Source organism: Alligator mississippiensis, chromosome 13 (assembly GCF_030867095.1).
Source record: "Alligator mississippiensis isolate rAllMis1 chromosome 13, rAllMis1, whole genome shotgun sequence".
In the NCBI taxonomy this organism is placed as follows: domain Eukaryota; kingdom Metazoa; phylum Chordata; order Crocodylia; family Alligatoridae; genus Alligator; species Alligator mississippiensis.
In genome coordinates, this window is record NC_081836.1 from 30,946,846 (window position 1) to 30,974,762 (window position 27,917).

Sequence of the window (27,917 nt, forward strand, 5' to 3'; positions counted from 1 at the left end):
GAAAATCCAGCTCTGCATAATACTCAATGATAGCACCACCACAAAGTTTCAACAGAGAGTGGTGACCTGGCCAAGATCACACACTAAGTCAAGGAGAGGACTGGGACTAGTATGTAATTCTTTTTGATGCCCAGTCCTGAATGCTGACCGTTAGATCACCATGCCTCTTATGCCAGCCTCCCTCTTTGAATTTCTAGAGAAGGCCTGATTTGTGTTCATCCTTTGTGGAAGAGGAGTCCTGAAGTTTGATCGAGAAAGATCTACTCAGATTTGTGCCCACAGGTACAGAGTAGCCTAAGTGTATGTCTGTATGAGCACATGCAGTCTTGTTGGAGAGAGGGGAAAAAGTAGCAGTAATTCTACCAGGGAAAGAAAAACACAAAGGCTGTCTACATGAGCACAGACATTTGGTTCCTTGGGGACAACTAGTATCAGGACACCTTGTGCTGCTGCTAGTTGTCCCTGGGGAATGCTTGTGCCATGCACCGTTTGTTGCACAGCAGGTTGCCATGGGTGGGATAGGGGAGGTTGGGGCCAGCACTGGGCTGTCCCCAGCAGCCTTGCTTGGGGTCCTGGGGCCTCCTAGGGCTGCAGCAGTGGCGATCCTACCACTTGGAGCCTGTCCGGCAGTCAGATTGTGGCTCTGGGCAGCCAGGCTCTGGTTTTGAGGCCTCTCTGCCTTTTTTTGTTTTTTGCAGGTTTTTTTGACCCTTGGGTATCCCAGGGCAAAACTCCCACATTGTGCTGCTCCTTTACAGCACAGCTGAATGTGCAGTATGTGGCACTGCAGACGTGTCTGCGACACCACCTACCGTACGGCTGTGCTCATCTGGATGCGGCCAAGGTGCTTAAGTTACCAGAAACATGTGTGCAACTGGAATACTGTTGGAGAAAACTAGTCACAGACAGAGGATTAAAAGAGCTAAATGTAAATAGGACCAGCTTGGAATGATATGGCAGAAGATCCTGAGAAAGCGCACAAAAAGAGGATAAAAGGAGCCTTCCTTCTGCTTATTCCCCTACACTGTGGCTCATAGTCTGCAGTCATGGCTCTTACCCTGAGTACCAATATACCAATCCAAAGGCGGGTATTTTCTGGGGGAGCCAGCCATGTCTCCTCATGTTTTCTGTTGTATGAGGGGAGTAAAACTCTTTGTTCTACACATGTAAGTGCATATATTAGTCCTGCACATTTCTTGGCATGTTCTGAAAGGGCACTGATGCAGGGAACTACAGACCAGTCAGCCTCACTTCAGTCCCTGGAAAAATCATGGAGTAGATTCTCAAGGAAGCCTTCTCAAAGCATTTGGAGGAAAAGAAGGTAATCAGGAATAGTCAGCATGGATTCACCAAGGGCAAGTCATGCCTGACCAACCTCATTGCCTTCTGTGATGAGATGACTGGCTCTGTGGATGCAGGGAAACAATGGATGTGGTATACCTTGATTTTAGCAAGGCTTTTGATAGTCTCCCACAACAGTTCCACAGGCAAGCTGGGAAGTATGGGCTAGAAGAATGGACTGTAAGATGGATAGAAAAATGGCTGCAGCATCGGACTTAAGAGGGTTATAATCAGTGGCTTGATGTCTAGTTGGCAGCGAGTATCAAGTGGAGTGCCCCAGGGGTTGGTCTTTGGGCCAGTTTTATTCTATGTCTTCATTAATGACCTGGAAGATAGGATGGAGTGTACCCTCAGCAAGTTTGCAGATGACACCCAATGGGGGAGTAGTAGATATGCTGGAGGGTAGGATTAGGATGCAGAGAGACCTACACAAATTGGAGGATTGGGCCAAAAGAAATCTCATGAGGTTAAACAAGGACAAGTGCAAAATCCAGCACTGAGGATGAAACAATCCCATGCACTAATACATGCTGGGGACTGCCTGGCCGGACAGCAGCTCTGCAGAAAAGGACCTGAGGGTTACAGTGGACAATAAGCTGAATATGAGCCAACAGTGAGCCCTTGTTGCAAAGAAGGCTAACAGCATACTGGGCTGCATTGGTAGGAGTGTTACCAGGAGGTCCAGGGAAGTTATTATTCTCCTCTATTCAGCACTGGTGAGGCCACATGTCAAGTACTGTGCTCGGTTTTGGGTCCCCCACTACAGAAAGGATATGGACAAATTGGAGAGAGTCCAGTGGAGGGCAGTGAAAACAGTGGCAAGGCTGGGGTATATGACTCAAGAAAAGAGGCTGAGGGAAATGGGCCTATTTAGTTTGGAGAAGAGGAGACTGATGTGGGATTTAATAGCAGCCTTCAACTACTTGAAGGGTGTTTCAAAAGAGGATGTAGCTAGACTGCTCTAAATGGTGGCAGATGCTAGAACAAGGAGCAATGGTCTCAAGTTGCAGCAAGGAAAGTTTATGTTAGATTTTAGGAAGAATTTTCTCACTTGTAGGATAGTAAAACATTGGAACAGATTACTCAGAGAAGTTGTGGACTCTACATCCTTGGAGGTTTTTAAGACCCAGCTAGACAAAACTTTGGCTGGGATGATCTAGTTGGGGATGGTCTTGCTTTGAGCAGGGGGTTGGACTAGATGACCTCCTGAGATCCCTTCCACTTCTAATTTTCTATGATTTCTTTGATTTCTCTGAGACGTCCATTTCATGCTTCTGCATGGATCACCAGCAACATGAGGATGGGCATGTTTGGTTGAGTGGTTCCTTGAAAATGTGGCATTGGGGGCGGGTGATAGATTCCTCATTGTGGGCCATTTGTTTCTCTTTAGATCATGCTCTTAAGCTGCATAGAGCAGGGGTTGTCAACCAGAGGTACGCGCACTTGTGGGACTACTTGGGAAGGCCCCAGGGGCTATGTAGCAGAGGTGCGGAGAAATGAGGGCACTTCCAGTTTTGCCAGTGGTGCTTCTGGTTTTGCCACTGGCGTTTCTGGTTTTGCTGCTGCATGTGGGGGAAACTCGTCAACTGGCCTGGGGACTTCCTGCTTCTCAACCGGCCACTTGGGGTACACTAACCAAAAAAGGTTGAACCCCCCTGGCATAGAGTGTAAAGATTGCTCCACTTGCTTGTTTGTTGGCATGAGTTGCACATTTTTAGATATCTTAAAATAGATCAGTGTACTACTGTCAGGAGTGAACCTGACTGAACCTTTTCTTAAGCCAGGGCATTTCTGCATGTAGGCCCCATGCTGATGCATTAAATCTTGGATGCTTCTGTTTCATTTACATGCAGCTATTGGTAGTGCTACTGGCACATAGCAGAATATTACTGAGTATTGTTGGCTCTACATAGTTAATTTACACATGTAATTAAACAGCTCTTTCTTTGTGTAGTCATGCTTCTTCCAAATCTGATTATTTGGCTGGAGTTCTCCTGGACTTATTAGCTATTATACCAGTTGCATGGCCAGCAATGATGGTGTGTGCACCCCAGTGTAAATTCTGCTGGTTGGCCTGCCCTGTTCTACAGTGCTTAACTTGTTTTGCCCATGGATGTGTTTTCAGGGAGTCGTGCATGCATGTAATTGCTCCTGTCCATGTGGCTCTTGATCTAGGCTCCAAAAATCCTTTCCTTTCCCTAAATAAAGATCTTTTTTTTTATCACTTAGTGCTGTGGGATGCAGACTTTTATTACTTTGCTGCTAATGAATATGGGTATATTACAAAGAGGCCAGCATTCTTTGTTTTTTCCTCTATCAGTGTTAGCACATTTTTCATTGCACTCTTCACTTGCCAGTTTTTTGGATCTTCATTTAATTTTAGGAATTTTCAATTGCTATGAGCTGCTCTTCAAGAAGAGTGCTACTCGAGTGGGTTTTATAGTTTTGTTTAACCATGTTCCTAACAATTATATGCCAGAACTTTAATCAGATTTGTTGGAAGCAGCATAAAGCTCCCACTCATGTCGGGTGTTTTCAGCTAGGTGTTATGTGGATTTTTTTCTTTTAAAATTTACAGTCCCTCTGGTTTGCACGTTACCAGTTGCTCATTTTATATTTGAAAGATATTACCTTCTCCTTTATGCTAACTTTCCCTCTCGATCTCCCTGCTTTGTCTTTACAAACTCAGTTCAGAGCCAGTTGGACATAAACTGATATATTCAATGCTAGAAGAACTAGTTTGGGGCAAATTTCTAACCCACCTAAACAGTGTGGGTTCAGAAATCAACCATAGAAGGGACTTTTGTAAATTGACTAAATTTACTGAGCGAGATGAGTTAAAAGGGACCTAGAGATACTAACGTTTGCAATGACACTTGAAGCTCTTAGGACTCAATCCAAAGTCTATTGAAGTCAAGTGGGTCTTTTAATTTCAGGAGGTTTTGATCAGATGGGTAGATATTACATTTTATCCTATATTGAAAGACAGACAGATAGGTAGAGCAAGAAGAATCTGCCAGTCAGCAGAGATGAGTTAGAGATCTAGCAAGTGATCCTAGGGATAGTTTGGAGCTTCTCCAAAGTTTGGAGCTTTCAGGTTGGGTGTCTGGTTTGAGGCCCACTTCTGTAGCTTGTATTCATCTAATTCTCACAAGTGGCAGTAGAGGGAGATTTGATGGGTATGTGGAAACAATTTGGGAAAGGAAAGAAAAAAACATGAGAGAATAGAAAGAATAAGAGACACATTGTATTTTATTGCCATAATGCTGCTTTTCCTTTTTTTAAATTATGCAAATGAATCCTAGAATCATAGAAAATTAGGTTAGAAGGGACCTCAGGAGGTCATCTAGTCCAACCCTTTGCTCAAAGCAGAACCACCTCCAATTATATCATTCCAGCCAAGGCTTTTTCTAGCTTTGTAAAAGCTTTGTCTCCAAGGATGGAGATTCCACCACCACTCTCGGTAACCTGTTCCAGTGCTTTACTACCATCCTTCTGAGAGAGTTTTTCCTAATATCCAACTTAAACTTCTGCTGCTGAAACTTGAGACAGTTCTTCCTTGTTCTGTCATTTGCCACCACTGAGACCAGTCTAACTCCATCCTCTTTGGAACCCCTCTTCAGGTAGTTGAAGGTTGTTATTAAATCCCTTCTCAGTCTTCTCTTTTCCAGACTCAATAAACCCAGCTCCCTCAGCCTTTTTCCTCAAAAGTCATGTGACCCAGCCCCTTCACCATTTTCACTGTCCTTCACTGGACTCTCCAATTTGTCCACATCCTTTCTGTAATGGGGAGCCCCAAACTGGACACAGTACTCCAGATGTGACCTCACCAGTGCTGAATAGAGGGGAAGAATCACTTGCCTTGATCTGTTGGCACTACCCCTACCAATGCAGCTAAGTATCCCATTAGCCTTCTTGGCACTAAGGGCATACTTGGCTCATATTCAGCTTATTATCCACTGTAACCCTCAGGTCCTTTTCTGCAGAGCTGCAGCATGTATTAGTGCACTGGATTGTTCCATCCTCAGTGCTGGACTTTGCACCTGTCCTTGTTGAATCTCATGAGATTTCTTTTAGCCCAATCCTGCAATTTGTCTAGGTCTCTCTGCATCCTAGTCCTACCCTCCAGCATATCTACTACACCCCCCAGTTTGGTGTCGTCTGCAAACATACTGAGGGTACACTCCATCCGATCTTCTAGGTTGTTGGTGAAGACACTGAACAAAACCAGCCCCAGAATGGACCCCTGGAGCACTCTGCTTGATACCAGCTGCCAGCTAGACATCCAGCCATTGATTACTACCCTTTGAGCCTGATGATCCAGACAGTTTTCTATCCACCTAACAGTCCATTCATCCAGTTTGTAATTCCATAGGTTGCCTGCGAGAATGCTGTGGGAGACCATATCAAAAGCCTTGCTAAAATCAAGGTATACCACATCCACTGGTCTCCCCATGTCCACAGAGCCAGTCATCTCATCATAGAAGGCAATGAGGTTGGTCAGGCATGATTATCCCTTGGCAAATCCATGCTAACTGTTTCTGATCACTTTTTTTTCCTCCAAGTGCTTAGAAATGGATTCCTTGAGGACCTGCTGCATGATTTTTTCAGGGACTGAGATGAGGGGGACTGGTTTGTAGATCCCTGGATCCTCTTTCATCCCTTTCTTAAAGATGGGCACTATATTTGCCCTTTTACAGTCAACTGGAACCTCCCCCAGTTGCCACAGGTTTTCAAAGACAATGGCCAGCATCTCTGCAATCACTTCAGCCAACTTCCTCAGCACCCTCATCTGCATCCTGTCTGGTCCCATGAACTTATACATGTCCATCTTTTCTAAATAGTTCCTCACCTGTTCTTTCATGACTGTCAGCTGCTCACCTGGTCACCAAACTGTGCTGCCAGGTGCAGTAGTCTGGGAAATGACTACTTGGGCCTCTGGGGACCAAGATGAAAAAGGCATTCAGTACTTGAGCCTTTTCCGCCTCCCCCATTCAGTAATGGGCCCAGAATTTTTTTGATCCTCCTCTTGTTACTAACATACTTTTAGAAACCCTTCTTGTTTTTCCTTTATGTCCCTTTCTAGCTGCCACTCCAATTGCACTTTGGCTTTTCTGATTTCATCCCTGTATCCCTCTTATACTCCTCCCCAGTTGTTTGTCTAAGTTTCCACTTCGTGTAAGCTTCCTTTTTGTGTTTTAGCTCACTGAAGAGTTCCCTGCTAAGCCAAGCTGGTCTTCTGCTATACTTGCTAGTCTTCCCGCTCATTGGAATGGTTTGTTCTTGTCTCCTCAGTAAGGTTTCTTTAAGATACGAGCAGCTCTCCTGGACTCCTCTCCCCCTCAGTCTGGCCTCCCAGGGGCTCCTGCCCTTGAGTTCCCTGAGTGAGTCAAAGTCTCCTTTTCTGAAGTCCAGGGTCCTTGCTCTGCTGCTGTTCTTCGTTCCTTTCCACTACATTTCCCACCTAGTATTTCCTGTTTGTGAGCAGCAGGTCAAGAAGAGCATGGCCCATTTGTACCAGGACATTGTCCTCAGCACATTTCAAAAAACTTCCTGGATTTCCTGTGCACTGATGTTTTGCGCTCCCAGCAGATATCAGGGTGACTCAAGTTCCCCAAGAGAACCAGGGTCTGTGATTGGGAAACTTCTGTTAGCTGTTTAAAGACAGTCTCACCCACCTCATCCTCCTGGTTTGGTGGTCTATAGCAGCCACCCACTACAGCATCACACCTGATGCTCCCCCTCTGACTCTGCCCCTCTGCAGAATAGCTTCATAGTTAAACTACTTCCTGGCTGTGTCACTGACCCCCACTGAGCTTTGGTGTTATTATTTCAAAAGTGACGTAGGCACCTATAGCTTCAACTTCTTGAAGGCATTTAGGGGCCTAAACCTCCTTAAAATCAGAGGGCTGTAGGCAGTGATGCACCATTATGGACTATAGAAATCCAAGTTCTACTAACAGTTGATGACACTTAGGTTACCACTGTGCTATTGCCCTGTAGAAAGTGGGTTCATCATGGAGAAAATAAGCCCTGCCAACTTAATCTTGCCCTTTGATGCTGTTGCACATCACAAATAGGCAGGGTAGGTGGCTCAGAAGCAGCCTTAAGCCCTAGTGCTACCTTGTGGCTCTGTCTTGAGGGAGCCATTGGGTGAAGTTGGGGGATATGCTTACACTGCTTAGGGTTGCTCAGAGCCCCTCTGGTCTAGTCTTTATGTTATGCTTCATTTGAATCAAAATTAAAAGAAAAATCAGGATGGGAGAAAAGAGGGAAAAATCCCAAGGATGGTATCTCCATAAGGGGCCAATGATCACACATCTGCCTATTGCCCTTTCTCTGAAGCTCTTGGGGCCTGCCACTGTAGGAGACTGGATGGACTTCAGGTTTGAATCATTGTAGCAGTTCACATGCAGGCATGTTTCTTGTGATGTAACAAGAAAGTAAAAGGGCCAAACTTCCTCCTGGCATAATTTTGCTGGAGTCAAAACCAGAAGAGAATTTGGTCTCCGTCTGAGCCTTAAGATAGGATGTGGGTAAATGCTGCATGTATCAATGGTTCCAGGGTCTTTACAGTGTTGAAAAAGTGATTCTTAGGCTATGAAACCATTTCTTTCAACTATGGCAGTAAAACTGTCTGTACATTTCCTGAACTCTAACTGAGTGTTTTGTGGCTGTATGAGGGCAGTTTCCCAGAGAGTTTCACTTAGAGAAACAGATGAATTGGCTAGAGAAATCAAGCAAGGTACAACTTTATGATGTAGTCAACTCAAATCAACAAATAGAGAAATGTGTTAGTGCAGACACTAACAAAACCTATATTTAACTATCAACAGAAAATCAAAAGCAAAAGAATTCTTTTATTCCTTTTCCCACATTTCTGTTGGCATCAAATGCTTCTTTTTAACATTCAAACCAACTCGCTGAAATAAAATAGCCTTGGCATGTCAATAGAAATGATTCTGAAGGCATTTTTCCAGCACAAACTCTATTGATTGCTCATATCATTAAACCTTTTCTTGAAAACAAATGAAAAAAGCTTTTCAACACTTTCAGATGACTTCATGTTGTTTGCAATAGCAAGTGCACTACAGTACAGTGCTGTTTATTATTAATATTTACCTTTCATATGACTATCTCACAATGCATTCCAGTTTCTACCATGAGAATGCTACAATACAGGGGCTAGAAGGTACACGGAGAGAGTCTGTAAGGTAGAACGAGTCTGAAGGGCAGATAATAGAAAGCAGTGCATCAGAATGGGATGACAGTAAAAGATGAGGGGATCAAATCTGAAGCCCATTGAAGTCCCCACTAAAAGATCCCCCCATTAAATGCTGTAAATGGATGTATTTGCTTCCCTCTGTATACAGGAATGGGTGAGTAAATCCATTCAGCAGGCTTACTTGACACAAGTAAAAGACTTGTGAATGGTGTTTCTTGAATATTTGCTTCATCATTCCTAATTCTTCCTTCCTAGTTCATTTAGGGAAACATTTCAACAGAGGCAGAGCGATGGAAAATTGTATTTGAACATATTGGGCCAAGATAGTAATTGGGCATTTTTCACCTGTTTTCTTCTATGGCAACAACAACAGACCCTCCCTACTATTCCACACCCAATTCCCTGGACTTGCTGGGTATTTGAAACCTTGAGGAGCTTGATCTGGCACTTTACAGAGAAGGTGCTGCATATCTGAGCTGCAGGCAAAAAAAAAAAAAGAAAGAATTGTTAGCTCACTTATCCCAAGTCACCAAAGCTGGGACTTGAACTCAGATCACCTGCATGGTAGGCAGAAACTCTGCCATACAGCCAGGAAGAAAGAAAGAAATATGAGCAGAAGAGGAAGTGTGAAGCAACTTGATCCTCTAATAATCAGAGTGTTGTTATATAATCCTATTCCAGCCTAGAAGCTGGAGAATCAAGTGCCTCATAACGAAGGAAGATTATACATAATACCATATGTTCTTAGATATGCTTACTCTCTACCCATGCTGGTCATGTTATATTAGCGTCCTTGAGAGTAGGGGAGTGAGTGAGCATGAAACAAATTGTTCAGAGGAAAGGATTTTGTCCTGAATGCCTGTTTTTTCCATCCTTCACTAGTACTTGAGTTTGTCTAGTTTACCTACCCTGCCCTTATACCAAGCAAAGACTTGAAAGATCAAAGCCCAAATGAAGAAGTTTTGCAACACAGAGACTCTGAAGGGAATCTTGCAAGCTGGTATGGCTCATGCTCAGTGTGGCATTATATCAGGCCACTAGGTGCAGCACTTGTTCTGCCTATATTGCCCAGCATGTCATTTCTGTGGGAGCGGGAAACTTGCAACTGAGAAGCAGCAGGAAGTATATTATAGGGGAAAAATAATAAGCCCCTTGCATTTATGTTTTGCTGTAGTCTGCTTTAAATATAATAATGCTCTCTTTTTCACCTAGGTGGTATCTTGTCTATTCAGCTAGATCTTGAAAATTGTAATTGACAAAATTATAATATCAGGCTTGATACTTTTGATAGCTTTTGTCCGAAACTCTGCAGTGATAGCTTCTTATTTCCAATTGATTCATTGGGGGAGAAAATATATGCTACTACATTAGAACTTTCCATTCACACACCATTTACTTGACAGGATTTTCTTAGTATCACAGCATAACTTATCCTTACTGCTATTCAATCACTTTGTAATAAAAACTGAGATTGCAAAAATGTTCATTGTCATTACTGGTGATGGACCAGTAAGTACAGCCTCTGTGAAAAGAAAAAAAAAATAGGGATATATTATACTTAAAAAAAGGCTGACCTGTAGAGAATTGTTTTTCAGTCAGGAGATGCCTGAATGGAATTCATATAATGTAGGAGAGTGTCAGATAATTTTGCAGTCTTGGACCTGTAATCAGTCACTTTGAAATGGATTCTCCTTCACTCAAAGTAATAAAAACGCTTACAGTAATAATATCTTGGGAAATATCTTCTCCAGGCCCCTGACCAAGACTTTGAAACAAACAGAGAAGAGGCTCATGCTTCAGGGCATAAGCTAATGGTTTGGTTTCAGGAAGAAATTTTCCCTTTAATGGCCAGAAATGGTAGATTATCCCAGCATTGCCCGTTGCAAGATTCTTTTCTCTTAAGCGGCTGATTCTGGGCAGCGTGAGAGTCAGCATACTCAGTTAGATGGTCTGTGTGTGGGACAATTCCTGTGTTCAGTTGACCATCTTCAGAAAATGTACATTGAGCTCAGTATGTGGGAAAGGCATTTGGGAAATATAGTCATTGCTATGTAGATTAGATATCATAGGTAAAGTCCAGATTCCATACCTCACTAGTGAGTCTCCATGCTTTGTTTCAAGGACAGCCCTTATCATGTTTGTAGACATCATACTTACAATTGCAGAAAATTAGAAACCTAAATTACCATTCTGCTTTCAATTTAAAATGACAAAATTTATAGTTATATTTCCAGTGTCATGCAAATATCTGCACAGTGCTTTACAAACATAAATGAAGTCTCACAGTGCCCTTGTGAGGCAGATGAGTAAAGGGCTATCAGTCTGTAAAATGAGAAATGGAGGCATACATATGCAAAGTGATTTGCAAATAGTTCAGAAGAGTTTCTTCTGTGCCAAGACTTTATTACTGGGCATACGTTGACTCTGTGGCAGTGCATGGAATAACAGCCAAGAGTCTCAAACCTCAGGCCCCCTTCTAACCACTAGGCAATGCTCTGCCACACAACAGAAGTAATTTGCATTAAGTGTATTATATGAATTCACCACTAATACATAGTAATTAAATCAGTTCCTGAGTAATTTATTTTCTTCATGAGTGTTCTCTTTATTGAAAATGTTTCTATTAATTTTATAAAGTAGTTAAAATCTAGGTGGTTTCCAAGCATATCTGTTTATTTTAATTAATTCTCACTACATAACAAGCAAAAATAAATAGCATGTAATTACATGACGGAACTTTGGAACTGCAATTAAAACTATCAACTCATTTTTCTCTTTCAGCATGCTGACCTTGAACCCTGCTATAAATGTAGCAAGCAGTATTACTCATCACAGTAATTGATGCTTTCTTGGGGGCAACAACTGATAAGCTATGTCCTTGAATAATAAGACTGTGCTGTAATGCGTTAGCAATCTGCAGCCTCTGTAAAAAGTCCCAGTTTTGCTCAATTGAAGTTTGTTTGGACTTCTGCCTGAATTCAAAGGGAAGAATCAAGCTGCTTATATACCAGTTTCTGGTACAGGGTAGGCAACAGGAAGCCAACTGGGGGATTGGAAGTACAGTGTTGACAGATTTCAGAAAAATGGAAATACTGTATTGGAACGACAATATAAGAAAAATTTTGTACGTTGAGAATATAAATGTTTTTCTGCATATGGATATAAATAACAATTATTTTGATCATTTCACTCATTGTCAGCTCTCAGAATTTTAATTTCAGGATCTTGCTTGAATTCTGCTTTGTAATCATGGCATTTTGGTGCTAAATACTTGTTTCAGAAGTACAGTCCTATCTGTAATGTGCCTTTGAGTGAGTCAACATGCCTGAATCACAAAAAGTGTAAGGTCCTCTGAGAAGGGAAAGTTGATTAAGTATGAACATTTTCATTCAACTGCAGCTACTCTTTATTAAATATTTTGGCTACTTCTGCATATCATATGAGGGTTCTGGTATCACAGAGAGAGAGAGAGAGAAAGTGAGAGAGAGAAAGGTGCCATAATCTCTTGTGGCAATAGGCAGAATGGGGCAAAGCCGTAGCAGCAGAGGATTTTCTGATTTAGTTAATCTATTTCTCATGTATGCTGGGAAGGGCCAGCATGTGGATTCCCATTCTCAGACTACATTTGCTGCCATATCCTGTGAAAGACTCACTTTCTTTTGTTTCCCAGTATAAACATCTTCTTCTCAAGTGATTGGGTGATTGGGCTGGTACAGACAGCGATAAGGCACTCTTGAACCAGCTTCTTTTCATCCAGCATTGTCAGGCAGGAAGCTTCACTGTTAGTTCACAGAGAAATAACTTTTACCTATCCTGACTTAAAAGCCTAGGTAGCATTTGTCTTAAGAGTAAGTGCCTCAGGTTGCAGTGTGGATGACTTAGTTCAAGAGATGGCGGTCTTCCCTCCAGCACTGTAGCATCATTAGGGGCCCATGACACCAGAAGTTGTCTACTTTTTAAGCACGTGTGAAGTTAGAGGCTTAACCTCCTATGGTCACTAATTTTCCCAAAGCCTCTTTTGCAAGAATCATGGATTTGGAACTGATGTTTCAGCCAAATTTCAATTGGGTAATTACGTTCTGGAGTCATAAAACTGCCAGTGCAAGTTATTGCATTTAGCATCAGACTCTTCATTCCTTGTGCTAAGACAATACATCTATTTTATATTATTTCTTAAACACCTGAAATGCTCATTGGTGGAAAATGCCTACTTTTGAGGCACATATGATTTAAAATCCATAGCTTGTTTTGTTTCATCCTAGATGAGATAGCATTTCACTAATGAGTCAAGTGGTCTCTGCAAATTACATGTATATCTACATCCAACATGCTTTTCTCTCCGAAGATGAGGTACAGTACAGGCAGTCATCGGACTTACGACTCAATTGCTTCCTGAAAACCGCGTCTTAAGTTGAAACGTTGTAACTCAGAACCAGTTTTCTCATAAGAAACAATGTTATAAATGGGGGGTTGGTTCCTGAACCAAGGCCTGATACCCTATTTTCACCAAAAATACCCCAGAATGTTGTACTCGATCAATTATAGATGAGTAATGTAGCTACATTAATATATTTATATTGTAAATAGAAATCATATTGATTTGGAAGGACTTCTTTGAGGTGACTGGTGGACTTTTTGAAAGGCTCTTAGTTGGACTTTTTGAAGGGTTCTTGGCTGGAGTCTTCTCAGGAGTCTTGGCTCCAGATTTTTCTGGAGTCTTGGCTGCTTTCTTAAAGAAAGCGTCCAGGGAAGTTTGGACAGATGTTCTCCAGGGAGATGAGCGACGCAGTGAACTTGTTCGCTGGCATGGCATTGCATCGGATCAAGCATTGTAAGTCAAAACTGGCGTTGTAAAGTTGCAACAGGGTGTCAATTTATAAACATTATAAGTGCTAAATGTTGTAACTCTAAACGTTGTAAGTCGAGGACTGCCTGTATACTACTTGTGATTATTTATATGGTAGAAATAAGCTGCTTTGGCTTCTTTAAGCAGAAAATATTGGTTCTGTTAGGAATGATGGGTCCTGATTTGGAAATGAGCCAATGTAGCCTGTAATATTATTATCAATATTACAGTCTTACAATCTATTAACTTTGCCTAGTAGAGCTATTGGTTATTACTAACTTGACACCAACGATATTGTATAGAAACCTTGCCTGTATCCATAGAGAGCTCAGCTAAAATGAATGGTTGCAGGCTTGCGCTAGCACAGAACCCAGTTTAGGACTGAAGCCAGAATAAAGATGTCCCTTCCATCCAATTTTTCACCTTTAACAAGACTGACGGGTCATTGGAAGCAAACCAGTTAATTAGTCATTGAGCTGGAGGAGAGAATTTTATCATGGTTTTCATCAGGAATACCCTCCTTGGGTACAGACACTGCCAATATTTTTATCTTTTTTTTTCCCCTGTCCCATATAATTCCTTTTCACATTAGGGTGAAATGGGGTCTTATTACAGCCTGTTTATAAGATAAATAGCAGTGAATTCTGATAGGCTTTCCATCATCGTTGTATAGGTAACATTCATTTTATAAAACTAAAGCCGAGCAGTAAGAAGAGAGGAGTGGCTTTGGGGATTAAGTGCTCAGATAGGGAACTACCTTGAAGAAGCTTTTCTCTGTGCTCATGACTTCGGATGATTGATTGCTGCTGAGTGTTTGCCTAGTGCCTGGGTGGATTTGGGGTTCCCCCCCACCCCATGGTACGTGATTGCTTTCTTTCATGGCCCCTGCGCAAGGATGACACGCAAATTCGTGAAGCGTTCTTTCTTTCTTTCTTTCCCTGCGCAAGGATGACACGCAAATTCGTGAAGTGACGCAAATTCTTTCTTTCTTTCTTTCTTTCTTTCTTTCTTTCTTTCTTTCTTTCTTTCTTTCTTTCTTTCTTTCTTTCTTTCTTTCTTTCTTTCTTTCTTTCTTTCTTTCTTTCTTTCTTCTCTCTCTCTCTCTCTCTGTTATTTTCTTTTCTTCCCCCTTCTGGAGTGACTGGGTGGCAGGGCTTGCTCTCAGTGGGCCTGGTTTTGGTAGAGCTAGGATAGGCAGCCTTGTTATACATTATGCTATATGTCACATAAATGTTGATCAGTGATAGTTCTAGCTTATAGACCTGTGCGAAAAGGGAAATATTCAATTCAGATTCAGATTCGGCTGATTCAGAGGACAGTGATTCGATCTGGATTTGGCAAAATCAGCTTCAGAAGATTCGGCGCTGATTCAGAGAGATTTGGTGATTCGGATCAGCCGGGGAGAGGCAGGCACAGCTGGGCAGCTGCAGCTCTTCCAGCTGGGGCTGCCTTTCCCTGGGTAGATGAGCTGTGGGAGAAGCCCCCATGGCTGCCCTGCACAGCCCCATCCCCTGCCCATCCCCAGCCTCCTGGCACTTAAAAAAAAAAAAGCCCCACACTTACCAGCTGTAGCAGGGTCTGTGGGGGATGTGCAGCCCCCACTCTTCGATTTCCCCCCACCCCAGCCCTGCCCCGATGGCATCCCTGCCTGGCCCCAGCATCCTGGCAATTAAAAAAAAAAATAGCCCTGTACTCACCGGCTGCAGCAGCAGCAGCAGTGATTGGAGACTCTGGGCACTCATGGCAGAGCCTCCCTGTGCAGCACAGGGCAATGGGAGGCAGCGGGGATCACCTCCCCACCTGGCAGCCATGCAGCAGCGGCCCCATGGCACAAGTGCAGCACAGCTTGGCAGGGCTCTGTGCACTGCCTGGGACCTGGGGCTGCTGGGGCTGAGCAGTGCCAGGCTCTGGCTGGCAGGTAGAACTGCCCCAGCTCCCCGACAGTGTGTAGTACCCTGCCGAACCGTGCTGTACCTGTGCCATGGGGCAGCTGCTATGTGGGTGCCAGGTGAAAGGGGCGTGATCCCTGCTGTCCCCTGCTGCCCCATGCTGCACGGGGGAGCTCTGCCAACCCCCAGTCACTGCTGCTAGAGCCGGTGAATGCAGGGCTTTTTTTTTTTAAGTGCCAGGAGGCTGTGTTGGGTGGGAGATGGGGATGGGCAGGGCAGCCATGGGGGCTATGCCCTGCTGCTGCTTGTGCAGCCAGTGTGGGGGGTGATGCGATGAAGGTGTGGCTTGCTCTGGCTGGCAGCAGGGCACAGCCTCTGCTCCCAATGCTGCTGCACCTGCATCAGCACTGACAGCGGGGGCTCTGCCCTGTCACTGCTTGGCAGCCAGTGCTGGTGCAACAGCACTGGGAGCTGGGGCTATGTCCTGCTGCAGCTTGCCCCGTTCTGTCAGGAGTGAGCCATGCCTGCATCCTGCACCCCCCACTCCGGCTGGGCAAGTGGCATCAGGGCAGAGCCTCCGTTCCACATGCTACTGTGTCTGCATCCCATTCATCTAGAAACCGTCTCTGACTGTCCTTCACCTGCACAGCTGTGACGTGCCACTACAGGCCTGGTAAGCAGGGGCAGTGCTAGGAGCTGTTACTGTGAGTTGACACCAGAGGGGTGGTGAGACAGGACAGGCTTCTATCCTTGCTCTATGGGTGGGGGTGTGAGACAACCTCGGATTCTGGAGGACTTCAGCTTCAGTGGAACATCTATGGGGAGTGGCCACAACTTAATGGAATAGGAGCTGGGTAGTGTGGATCAGAGATAACCCTGCCCTGCAGCAGTGTAACTTTGAGCCACATCATGAGTGCTTAAAACCAGTTTAAGGTATTAATATGTGGACAATCCAGGGGTTAAGAGCTCCAGGAGCCACCCAAAATTACTATGTAACAAAGCCCTTATAAAAAGGCAGCCTGTAGCGAACTATGGGAGCAGCAAACAGAGGGCAATGAACAGAGAAGGAGTTTGCCTAGAGAGTTCACCATAGGAGGGAACCAGGGAGCAGGGAGTATGTGTATATGTGTGGGTGCGTGGAAGCATGGGCAAGGGTCCTGGTGTGGGTGCTTGGTGTACAGGTTCTTGTGGTGTTTCTTGTTTTTTTCCCTTCTCCTCTCTCTTTTTATCCTGACAGCATAGGTGTGCTCCAAGGTACAGCTGTATGAGTGCTCGTGAGGCACTGGCTGGGTACCAGAGGATTGGAAAAGGGCCAGTGTGGTCCCCATTTACAAGAAGGGGAGAAAGGAGGACCCCAGCAATTATAGGCCAGTCAGTCTTACCTCAGTCCTTGTGAAGACCTTTGAGAAAATGATCAAGAAGCACATCTGCGAGGGCCTAGCAGGGAAGGTAATGCTCAGGGGCAAACAACATGGGTTAATTGAGGGCAGGTCCTGCCTGACTAACCTGGTTTCTTTTAATGATCAGGTCACAAAGTCCCTGGATGAGGGTGTCGGGGTGGATGTCATCTTCCTGGGCTTTAAGAAGGCCTTTGACATGGTTACTACCACAATCTCTTAAAAAAACTAGGTGACTGCGGCATTGATGCCTACACAGTCAGATGGGTGGCAAATTGGCTAGATGGTCGCACCCAGAGAGTTGTTTTCAACCTGGAGGGATGTGGGCAGTGGAGTCCCCCAGGGCTTGGCCTTGGGGCCTGTACTGTTCAACATCTTTATCAGCGATCTGGATGTGGGTGTGTAATGCACGCTGTCCAAATTCACTGATGACACCAAGTTGTGGGGCGAGGTGGGCATGCTGGAGGGGTGGGACAGAATCCAGCTAGATCTAGACAAATTACAGAGGTGGGCGGATGAGAATAGGATGGAATTCAATGGAGACAAGTGCAAGGTGCTGCATCTAGGGAGAAAGAACCAGCAATGCACCTATAGGCTGGGGAACACCCTTCTTGTCAATATGGTGGCAGAAAGGGATCTTGGAGTCATTGTTGACTTCAGGATGAACATGAGCCACCAATGCGAGGAAGCAGTCAGTAAGGCAAACTGCACCTTGTCGTGCACCTACAGATGCATCACAAGCAAGTCCAGGAAGGTGATCCTTCCCCTCTATGTGGCATTGGTCAAGCCACAGCTGGAGTACTGCGTCCAGTTCTGGGCGCCGCACTTCAAGAGAGATGTGGCTAGCATTGAGAGGGTCCAGAAGACGACCACTCACATGGTCAAGGGGCAGTGGGGCAGGCCCTGTGAAGAGAGTCTAAAGGGCCTGAACCTATTCAGCCTCCACAAGAGAAGGGAGAGAGGGGATCTGGTGGCCATTTACAAACTCACCGGTGGGATCCCATGGGAATTGGGGGAGGTTCTTTTTCCCCAGGCACCACCCAGACTTACTAGGAATAATGGCCACAAATTGTTAGAGAGAAGGTTCAGGCTGGACATCAGGAGACATTACTTTACAGTTAGGGCTGCCAGGCTCTGGAATGGGCTCCCAAGTGAGGTGGTGCTCTCTCCTACCTTGGGGGTCTTCAAGAGGAGGCTGGACAGATATTTGGCTGGGGTGATATGACCCCAGCACTCGTTCCTGCCCGGGGTGGGGGGTCGGACCTGATGATCTGTTTAGGTCCCTTCTGACCCTAAGCACTATGATACTATGATAAGGAGCAAAGGAGGCACAAATGGAGTCTGGGTCTATTGTGACCTGTATCAGATGTACCATGCTTGTGTTCCTCCCTGAGGGTCATCTACACCAAATCTAAGCTGGTGTCTGACTTGGAGGAGCAGATTCACAGATTGGAAGCATGGGTATCCAGAAAGGTTACTTGGACAAGAGTTTCATAGATTTCATAGACATTAGGGCTGGAAGGGACCTCGGAAGATCCCAGGGGGAGGAAGTCAGCAGGGATCATGGGATTCCAGCAAGATAAACATCCAAATTTCTCTTGAAGGCATTCAAGGTAGATACTTGAACCACCTGAGGCAGCAGTCTATTACAGACTTTGGGAGCTCGAACAGTAAAGAAGTTCTTCCTTATGTCCATCCTGAAATGGTCATGGAGGAGTTTGTGACCATTTGACCTTGTTATCCGTTGGGCCGTTCTGGTGAACAAACGTTCCCCCAGTTCCTGGTCAGCACCCCTTATAAACTTATAGGCAGCCACCAGATCACCCCTGAGCCTACACTTTTCCAGGCTGAAGAGTCCCATAGTTCTCAGCCTCTCATCATAAGGTCTGTTTTCCTGACCCCTGATCATGCGTGTGGCTCTTCTCTGGACTCTCTCAAGCTTCTCCACATCCTTTTTGAATTGTGGAGCCCAAAACTGAATGCAGTACACTACAGATGAAAGGCACTTGGGGTTTATGATGGACCACAAGATGAACATGAGCCATCATTGTGATGCTGCAGCTAGTGAAGTGAGCAAAATGCTGGCTTGCATCCATAGATGCTTCTCAAGTAAATCCCAGGACGTCATTCTCCCATTGTACTTGGCCTTGGTGAAGCCACAGCTCGTGTAGAACTGCTGAGCCTACAAGCATGCTACGGGTTTTTCTTCCCAAGGTGGAGAACCTTGCATTTTTCAGTGTTAAACAACATCAGGTTCTCGTCCACCCATTTCCTGAGCCTGTCAAGGTCAGCTTGGATCGCCCTCCTGTCCTCAGGTGTGGATGTTTTACACAAAAGTTTGGTGTCATCAGCCAACTTGGCCAGTCTGCTTCTAACACCAATGTCTACATCATTAATGAAGATGTTGAATAGTATAGGACCAAGGACAGAGCCTTGAGGGACCCCACTGGTCACAGTGCAGCACGATGATTGACTTCCATCAACCACCACCCTCTGGGTCTGACCATGGAGTCAATTCCCCAGCCAGTGGATTGTGGTGAAGCCAAGGCCACAGTTGGCAAGTTTTGCTAAGATGTGATCATGGGATACCAGATCGAAGGCTTTTTTGAAGTCAAGATATACAACATCAATCTCTTCTCCCTTGTCCAGGTGATAGGTCACCTGGTCATAAAAGGAAATAAGATTGGTCAAGCAAGACCTACGCACAACAAACCCATGCTGGCTATCCCTCAGGATGTTGCCCTCAGCAAGTCTGTTAAGAATGGTCTCTTTGATAATCTTTTCTAAGACCTTCCCTGGGATAGAGGTCAGGCTGATGGGCCTGTAGTTTGTCAGATCCACTTTCCTCCCTTTTTGAAGATAGGCATCACATTGGCCTTCTTCCAATCCTCGGGCACTTCACCAGAGTGCCAGGAGTTCTCAAAGATCCTTGCCAGGGGCTGAGCTATCACGCTTGCCAGATCCTTGAGTATCCTGGGGTGTAAGCTGTCAGGGCCAGCTGACTTGAAGGTGTTCAGCCTCTCAAGGTGTTCCTTCACAAGGTCAGCATTGATGGAGGGTAAGGAATCTCCCTCACCCAGGCCTTCCTGTCCCATAATGGGCAGGGACATCCCTTGGGTTACATTAGGCTGGTACTGGAGGGGCCAAAGGGCAATGGCAAGAAGTGGCAGCATGTGACTACTCAAAGAAGGAGGGCCCCCAGAATTGAAAAGGAGTCGACTAAAATCAGCAACTTCTTTTAAGCACTCTATAGTGAACTGCTGAGGAAGAGGCAGCGGAAGGAACATCTGCAGGCATTAGGCAGAGGAGGCAGCATCCCAGAGAGCAGGAAGTACAAGGCCCCAAGGACATGGGGTCCAGGACCACAGCCCCAAGAAGGAAGAGAAGAGTGGTGGAGGATGGTGACTTCCTTCTGCATGGGACAGAGGTACCAATTTGTCATCCAGATTTGGGAGGTGTGCTGCCTGCCTGGATCCAAAATTCAGGACATCACAGAGAGTCTGCCAAAGTTCATCCACCCTTTGGACCACTAGCCCTTCCTAATGGTCCACATAGGGACCAACGATACGGTCAGGAATTACACTGAACAGATCAGAGGTGACTATGAGACTCTTGGCAGAAGGATTAAGGAGCTTGAAGCACAAGTGGTGTTCTCATTGATTCTTCTCATGGAAGGCAGGGGTCCAGGCAGAGACTGTCATATCCTGGAAGTGAACATGTGGCTGAGATGGTGATATCCATGTGAAAGCTTCAGCTTCTTTCAGAATAGGTAGATGTTCTTGGGAGGAGGGCTGCTATCAAGAGATGGGACCCATCTGACAAGAATGGGAAAGAGGATCTTTGGGCATTATCTGGCCAACCTGGTAAGGAAGGTTCCACAGGGGATGGTGATCAAAACCCTCCAGCAACAGAGTATGAAGTCCAGAGGGGAAAAGACTTGAAGAAGCAACTCACCTCTGTGAAAAGGACAGCGAGCTACAGGACTGCAACAAGTGGCACAAAAAGGAAATGAGGAGATCAAAATGCAAAATACATCCAATGCATGTATACAAATATGAGAAGTATGGGGAATAAACAAGATAAGCTGGAAGCTGCAGTCTGTGAAAAGAACTATGATATGATCTGTACCACTAAGACCTGATGGGATAGCCCTTATGACTGGAATATGAACATTGAGGATTACATTCTGTTTCAGAAGGACAAGATAGGGAGAAAAAGGTAGTGGTGCTACCTTTTATGTCAGAAACACATATACTTGTTCCCTGATTCAGGAAGAAGAAGATGGCAAAATAGAATGGATTTGGGTGAAGATGAAAGGTGAAAGATGCAGCACCAATATGATGGTGGGGATTTATTATAAGCCACCTAATCAGGAAGAGGAGATTTCATAGATTTCATAGACACTAGGGCTGGAAGGAACTTTGGAAGATCATCAAGTCCAGCCCCCCGCCCCAGGGACAGGAATTCAGCTGGGGTCATAGGATTCCAGCAAGATAAACATCCAAATTTCTCTTGAAGGCGTTCAAAGTAGGTGCTTGAACCACCTTCAAAGGCGGGCTATTCCAGACCTTGGGGGCTCAGAAAGTAAAGAAGTTCTTCCTTATGTCCAGCCTGAAATGGTCTTGGAGGAGTTTATGACCGTTCGACCTTGTCATCCCTTGGGGCGCTCTGGTGGACAAACGTTCCCCCAGATATTGGTGAGTACCCTTATAAACTTATAGGCAGTCATCAGATCACCCCTGAGCCTGCGCTTTTCCAGGCTGAAGAGTCCTGTAGCTCTCAGCCTCTCATCATAAGGTCTATTTTCCTGACCTCTGATCATGCGCGTGGCTCTTCTCTGGACTCTCTCAAGCTTCTCTACATCCTTTTTGAATTGTGGAGCCTAAAACTGGACACAGTACTCCAGCTGTGGCCTCACCAAGGCTGAGTACAAGGGGAGAAAGAAATCCTGGGATTTGCTTGAGAAGCATCTATGGATGCAAGCTAGCGTTTTGCTCTCTTTACTAGCAGCATCATCGCATTGAAGGCTCATGTTCATCCTGTGGTCAATCATGACCTCCAAGTCCCTTTTGTCCATAGTGCCAGCCAGCATAGCACTGCCGAGCCTATAAGCATGCTGCGGGTTTTTCCTCCCAAGGTGGAGAACCTTTCATTTTTCAGTGTTAAACATCATCAGGTTCTTGTCTGCCCATTTCCTGAGCCTGTAAAGGACAGCCTGGATCACCCTCCTGTCCTCAGGTGAGGATGCTTTACCCCAAAGTTTGGTGTTGTTGGTGAAATTGGCCAGTCCACTTCTGACTCCAATGTCCACATCATTAATGAAGATGTTGAATAATATAGGTCCAACGACAGAGCCTTGAGGGACCCCACTGGTCACAGCACACCATGACAATTAACTTCCATCAACCATCACACTCTGGGTCCAGCCATGTAGCTAATACCCCAGCCAGTGTATCGTGGTGGACCTGAGGCCACAGTTGGCCAGTTTTGCCATGAGGTGATCACGGGATACCAGACCAAAGGCTTTTTTAAAGTTAAGATATATGACATCAATCTCCTCTCCCTTGTCCAGGTGATAGGTCACCTGGTCATAATAGGATGGTCAAGATGGATGAGGCACTCTTCAAGCTGATGACAAATCTGTCCAAAAATTATGGGATGATACTGATAGGAGACTTCAATTTTCCAGACATCTGCTGAAAGAATAATGCAGCCAAACATAAAGGCCATTTTTACATGTGCTGCAGGACGCCGTGTTGGGTGCTTTAATTGGTGAGCTGTGCTAATTAAAAGCACACGTGCGTCACATGTATCAGTGTCACTGCACATCCCCACACTGAAAAAATGGTGGCAGGGAGTTTTGAGTTAAAGCTCATTGAATGTGTTTTATTTCAAAGTGCCCCGCTGCCATTTTTTCAACACAGAGATGTGTGGTAACGCATGACACGGAAGGCTGCCAGAGCGCATCAATTTCCGTGCTCCAGCAGACTCAATTAATCCTGCCTGCTCCAATGTGCTTGACTTCCAGCAAGCTCTGTGGATGTGTATAGGAGTCTGTAATGTCAAGCCAGTTCCTAACTTGCATGGAGGACATCTTTCTCTTCTGGAAAAGAGAGGATACAACTAGGGGATTATTTATCTTGGATCTTGACCAGACCAACAGGGAATAATTGGTGGAGGGTGTGAAGGTGATAGGTAACTTGGGAGGAAGTGACGATATGAATGAATTCCAGCTCCTGAGACAGAGAAAGCATAAGGTCAGCAAAATTAGGATGCTAGATTTCAAAAATGTGGATTACATCTGACTCAGGGAGCTAATAGGCATGGTGTCAAGAGAAGATAGATTAAAGAATAAAGGGCTGGGAGCTTCTAAGGGGCACAGTAAAGGCAGTCTTCGGACTTATGACACGATTAGTTCCTGAAAACCATGTCTTAAGTCAAAACATTGTAACTTGGAACCAATTTTTCCATAGGAAACAATGTTATAAATGGGGGAGTGGCTCCTGAACCAAGGCCTGATACCCTATTTTTACCAAAAATAACCCAGAATTTTATACTCAATCAATTATAGATGAGTAATGTAGCTACATTAATGTATTTATATTGTAAATAGCAATTATATTGATTTGGAAGGACTTTGAGGTGACTTTGCTGGACTTTTTGAAGGGTTCTTGGCTGGAGTCTTCTCAGGAGTCTTGTCTGCACATTTTTCTGGAGTCTTGGCTGCTTACTTAAAGAAGGTGTCCAAGGAAGTCTGGACAGATGTTTTCCAGGGAGATGGGCGACACAGTGTGGCATTGGATCAAGCATTGTAAAGTTGAAACTGATGTCAGAAAGTTGAAACGGTGTCAATTTATAAACGTTGTAAGTACGAAACGTTGTAAGTCGAGGACTGCCTGTATTGGAATCTCAACACGAAACTATCCCAACACAATGAAAGCACAAGAAGAATGGCAACAGACCAATGTGGCTTCACAGGAAGCTTCTAAAATGCCTCAAATGCAAAAAAGAAAGCATGCAGACAATGGAATAATGGGCAGGTTATCGGGATGTGTACTGAGAAATAGCAAGAACCTGCAAGGACAAAATCAAAAAGGCAAAGATAAAGAAGAAGCTGCACCTGGCAAGAAAGGTTAAGGACAATAAAAAGAGGTTCTATAAGTGTGTTGGCCAGAAAAGAAGGACCAAGGAGGCTGTGGGTCCTCTGTTAACAAGCCAAGTGGAACTCTTAACCTAAGATACAAAGAAGATGGAGCTGCTCAACAGCTACTTTGCCTCAGTATTCACAAAAAATTAAGATTCCAGACACCTAATAGGGATTATCTGGATAAAAAAGGTGGTAAGCTGAGGAAGGAGATAACAAAAGAGACAATCAGAGAGCTTTTGTTGACTGAATGAATTTTAGTCAGAAGGGCCAGATGAGCTTCATCCCAGGATCCTAAAGTAACTGGCAAAGGAGATCTAAGAGCCCTTGGCAATGATCTTTATGAAGTCATGGGAGACAGGTAGGTACCAGAGGACTGGAAAAGGGAAATGTAGTGCCCCTCTTTAAAAAAGGCAAGAAGGAGGACCTGGGGAACTACAGACCAGTTAGCTTCACCTCAATACCTGGTAAGTTGCTGAAGCATATCCCAAGGAAGGCCATTTGCAAGCATCTGGAGGAGGAAAGGCTGACTGCAAGCAGCCAGCATGGATTTATGAAAAACAAATCAAGTCAAACAAACCGGATCTCCTTCTTTGACAAAGTAACTACTTGGGTGGGTGAAGGGAATGCTGAGGATATAGAGTATCTGGACTTCAGCAAGACAAGGTTCCTTGAGTGAATTTGATATCTTTTATTAGACCAACCCAAATAGTTGGAGAATATTTATTAAGCAAGCTTTCGGGTTCAAAAACCCTGAACCCCTGCAACATGGACTTCAGCAAGGCTTTTGACAAGGTTCCACATGAACTTCTCATAAAATAAGTGGAGAAATATGGACTAAATAAACTACTACAAGGTGGATAGTTAACTGGCTCAATACCTGCATGCAAAGGGTAATTATTAATGGGTCCATAGCAGAATGGCAGGAGGTTTCAAGTGGAGTCCCACAGGGGTCTGCCTTGTCCCAGTGCTGTTTATCATATTTATTAATGATTTGGATGCTGGCATAGAAAGCTTCTTGAGGAAGTTTGCAGATAATTCTATGATTCTGTGGCAAAACTAGGAAGGATTGTGAACATGTAGGAGAATGAGCATGCAATTCAGAACGAACTCGACTGATTGGAAAGCTTGGCTAGATCTAACAGGGTGAAGTTCAGTGTGGACAAATGCAAGGTGCTATACCTCAGGAGGAATAAAAAAACACAGATACAAAATGGGGGACACTTGGGTGGCTGGAAAAGGAGTTGGGAGTCTTGGTGCACCACGGTGTGATGCAGCCGTACAAAAGGTGAATGCATGCCCAGCTTGCAGAAAAGGTGCTTAAGGGGGGGATATGATAGCGGTCTTCAAACAGCTGAAGGTCTTCCATAAGGAAGAGGGAAAGCACCTTTTCTCTCTTGCTGCAAAGTGGAGGTTGCAGACCAGTGGCTTGAAGTTGTAGCAAAATAAATTTAGTTAGATATCTGGAAAAACTTCTTCACTATTAGAATAGTGAGGCAGTGGAATAGACTGCCTAGGTAAGTTTTGGACTCTCCATCACAAGAGGTTGGGCAGTTACTGGTCAGGGATGATCTAGGTACAGTAAGAGCTGCCTTAATTGGCATCTTACAAGCTGGCATGCTCTATTAACTGGCATGCTGGCTTGTAAGGTAAAAGTGAAACCAGAAGTGCACACCGTGGCACTTCTGGTTTTGCCAAGCCCCCACAGCCCAAGGCATAGCACGGCCCAGGGCATAGCAGGAGCCCATGGGGCCTGTGGGAGGGTCAGTGATGCGGTGGGAGGTGAGGGGGACACTCCGGATGCGGCGGGAGAAGCAGCAGCCCAAACAGGCAAAGACGCCTGTTTGGGCCTCTCAATTAACTGGCATATTTTGTTATCTGGCACCCCCCATTCCCCATGGGTGCCACATAACAAAGCTTTTGCTGTATATTATAGCAGCACCAGAAGTCCGGATCTAATTGGAGTATCACTGTACTAGATGATGCACAAACACACTTCAAAAGATAGTCCCTGCCCTTAATTTACAGTCTAGCTCAGTTGCTGTGAAGCTCTCACAGGATTCAGTGGGCATTGAGCAGGTTTAGGTGAGGACAGAATTATAACTTGTTGTCTAATTTACAACAGGCACCATGAAATGGAAACAGACTTGGAACTGTTTTCTAGAAAGCATTGTACCTGTAACAGGTTGAGATTTTCCCATCAGTTTAGGGCATTTAGACACAGTCTTCAGTTAGTTTTAATTCTTTCTGTTAGTCATAGTACTCTTAGTTTACGATGGTTGTTGTAAATTAGAAACAAGTTATAGTTCTGTCCTCACTTAAACCTGCTCAATGACCACTGAATCCTATGACAGCTTCACAGCAACTGAGCTAAACTGTAAATTAGGAGCAGGGACTACCTTTTGAAGTGTGTTTGTGCAGGATCTAGCACAGTGATACCCCAATTAGATCTGGACTTTTGGTGTTGCTATAATATACAATAATAATAAAAAAAAACCTTTTGGTTTTAGGTTTTACTCTTCCTTGTAGGGATATTTAGCTACTCCAAATGATCTTGACAGGTGAGGAAAATACAATAATCTTTCAACTTCCTCAGCTGTGCTTGCATTCATTGGAATTTGGATGGCACAGTATGGTCTTAGTTAAGAAAACTTACAGTAGTCATCTTGGCTCTCAAAAATGCCATAGAATGAATTAGAAAGATTGAGAGTGTGAGCGGGAGAGGAGGGGGCGGGTTTGTTCTTTCTAGAGATAAACAGATCTATTTGCCCCAGCGCTCATTCCTTATCTGTTATGAATATCTTTATTAATAAACAAAAGCCTACTTGTAATTATTGCAGCTGTGCTAACAAATTATTCAAAATGATTAAATTAAGATTAGCCAGTAAGGGTTAGTCAATTTATCAGTAATTTGTTTTAGAAGTAAACACAATTTTTGAATAGTGAAAAAGAATTGAGCAGGCTTTGTGACAGGACCTACCAGTAATGGTTGTAAAATGTGATGGAGAAGTCATAGTCACGAAGGGAGGAGTGATGTATTTTGCCTTCACTCCCTCATTTACCAGACGATCCATGTTTGGTGTGTAAACGTCCTGGTCATAATCCCAGCGAAATCCATCAAAAGAAACAAGAAGCAGTTTGTTAAAGTTTTTTTCCTTCTGGTTCCTACCAAGTGGATGGCAAGCATTTAGTTTCAGGAGGGCAAGCAGCAGTACGAGACAGCTGAGTTTCTTCATGCTGAGATTGCTAAGAGAAGAGTAGGAGCCTGTGTAGTTCTGCTTTTCTCCTTTTTATCTGTGGTTAATGAGAGCAAAGCTCAAGCTAGATAAGGATGTTCATAGGTGCAGAGGGGACAGAAGGGGTGCAGAGGGGACAGAGGAGGGTGGAGGGAGGAATAAACCCTGTCCCTGTCCCCTTTGCCTCAGGTGGCCATGCCGGCTGCCATCTAGCCATGCCCCTGCCCCTGCTGCTGCAGCAATAAGCGGGCAGCTGCAGGCAAACCCCGGATTGGGTCCATGCCGGTGGGACAGGGAGGGGGGAATTAAACCCCCTCCCTTTGAAGCTACTGCCCAGACTGGCCATGCCTGCCCAACACATCTTCCCTGCAGCCAAGAGCTGCTCTAACGCTCCCTGACTTTTGGCCTGCGCCACTGTCGGCATGTGCCTGTTAGGGCCAAGCGAAACAGCACTGTTTCATTTTGACTTCCGTTTCTCCATTTTGACAGGACAGTGTTTCATTTTGAGTTTTGTTTTGTTTCAAAACTGCTGTTTCTTTTTGTTTCGTCGAAACTGTTTCACTGTTTCAATGCTGTTTCAATGTTTCGCTCATAGGCTATAATGGGGATGCATGAAACTGCCTGTAATTTTGTCATTTTTTGGCAGATCTGGATGAAAAGAACAGGATTGGTAGCCCCTTCTGAGGGCATGAAGTCTGCCGAAGATAGGTGCAGGAGTTTCTGGGACACTGCACCTCAAAGTCTTGAAAGCAAAACTTGTGTCACTTGTAAGTGTGAAGGCACAGGGTGGGTGAAAGCAGGAGGCATGGTAGCCCCTGCTGAAGCCATGAAGCCTGTCA

General features: G+C 44.7%; 1 protein-coding gene across 1 annotated transcript in view; it reads right to left on the bottom strand.

The window, feature by feature from the left end:
* Positions 1–27,078, bottom strand: part of LOC102557795 (ectonucleotide pyrophosphatase/phosphodiesterase family member 7-like) — a 70,250-nt gene extending 43,172 nt beyond the window's left edge. Inside the window, exon 1 of the mRNA XM_006265109.2 lies at positions 26,823–27,078. Coding sequence (XP_006265171.1) covers positions 26,823–27,078 — 256 coding nt within the window. The remainder of the gene's footprint in view (positions 1–26,822) is intronic.
* Between the last annotated feature and the right edge of the window lie 839 nt (positions 27,079–27,917).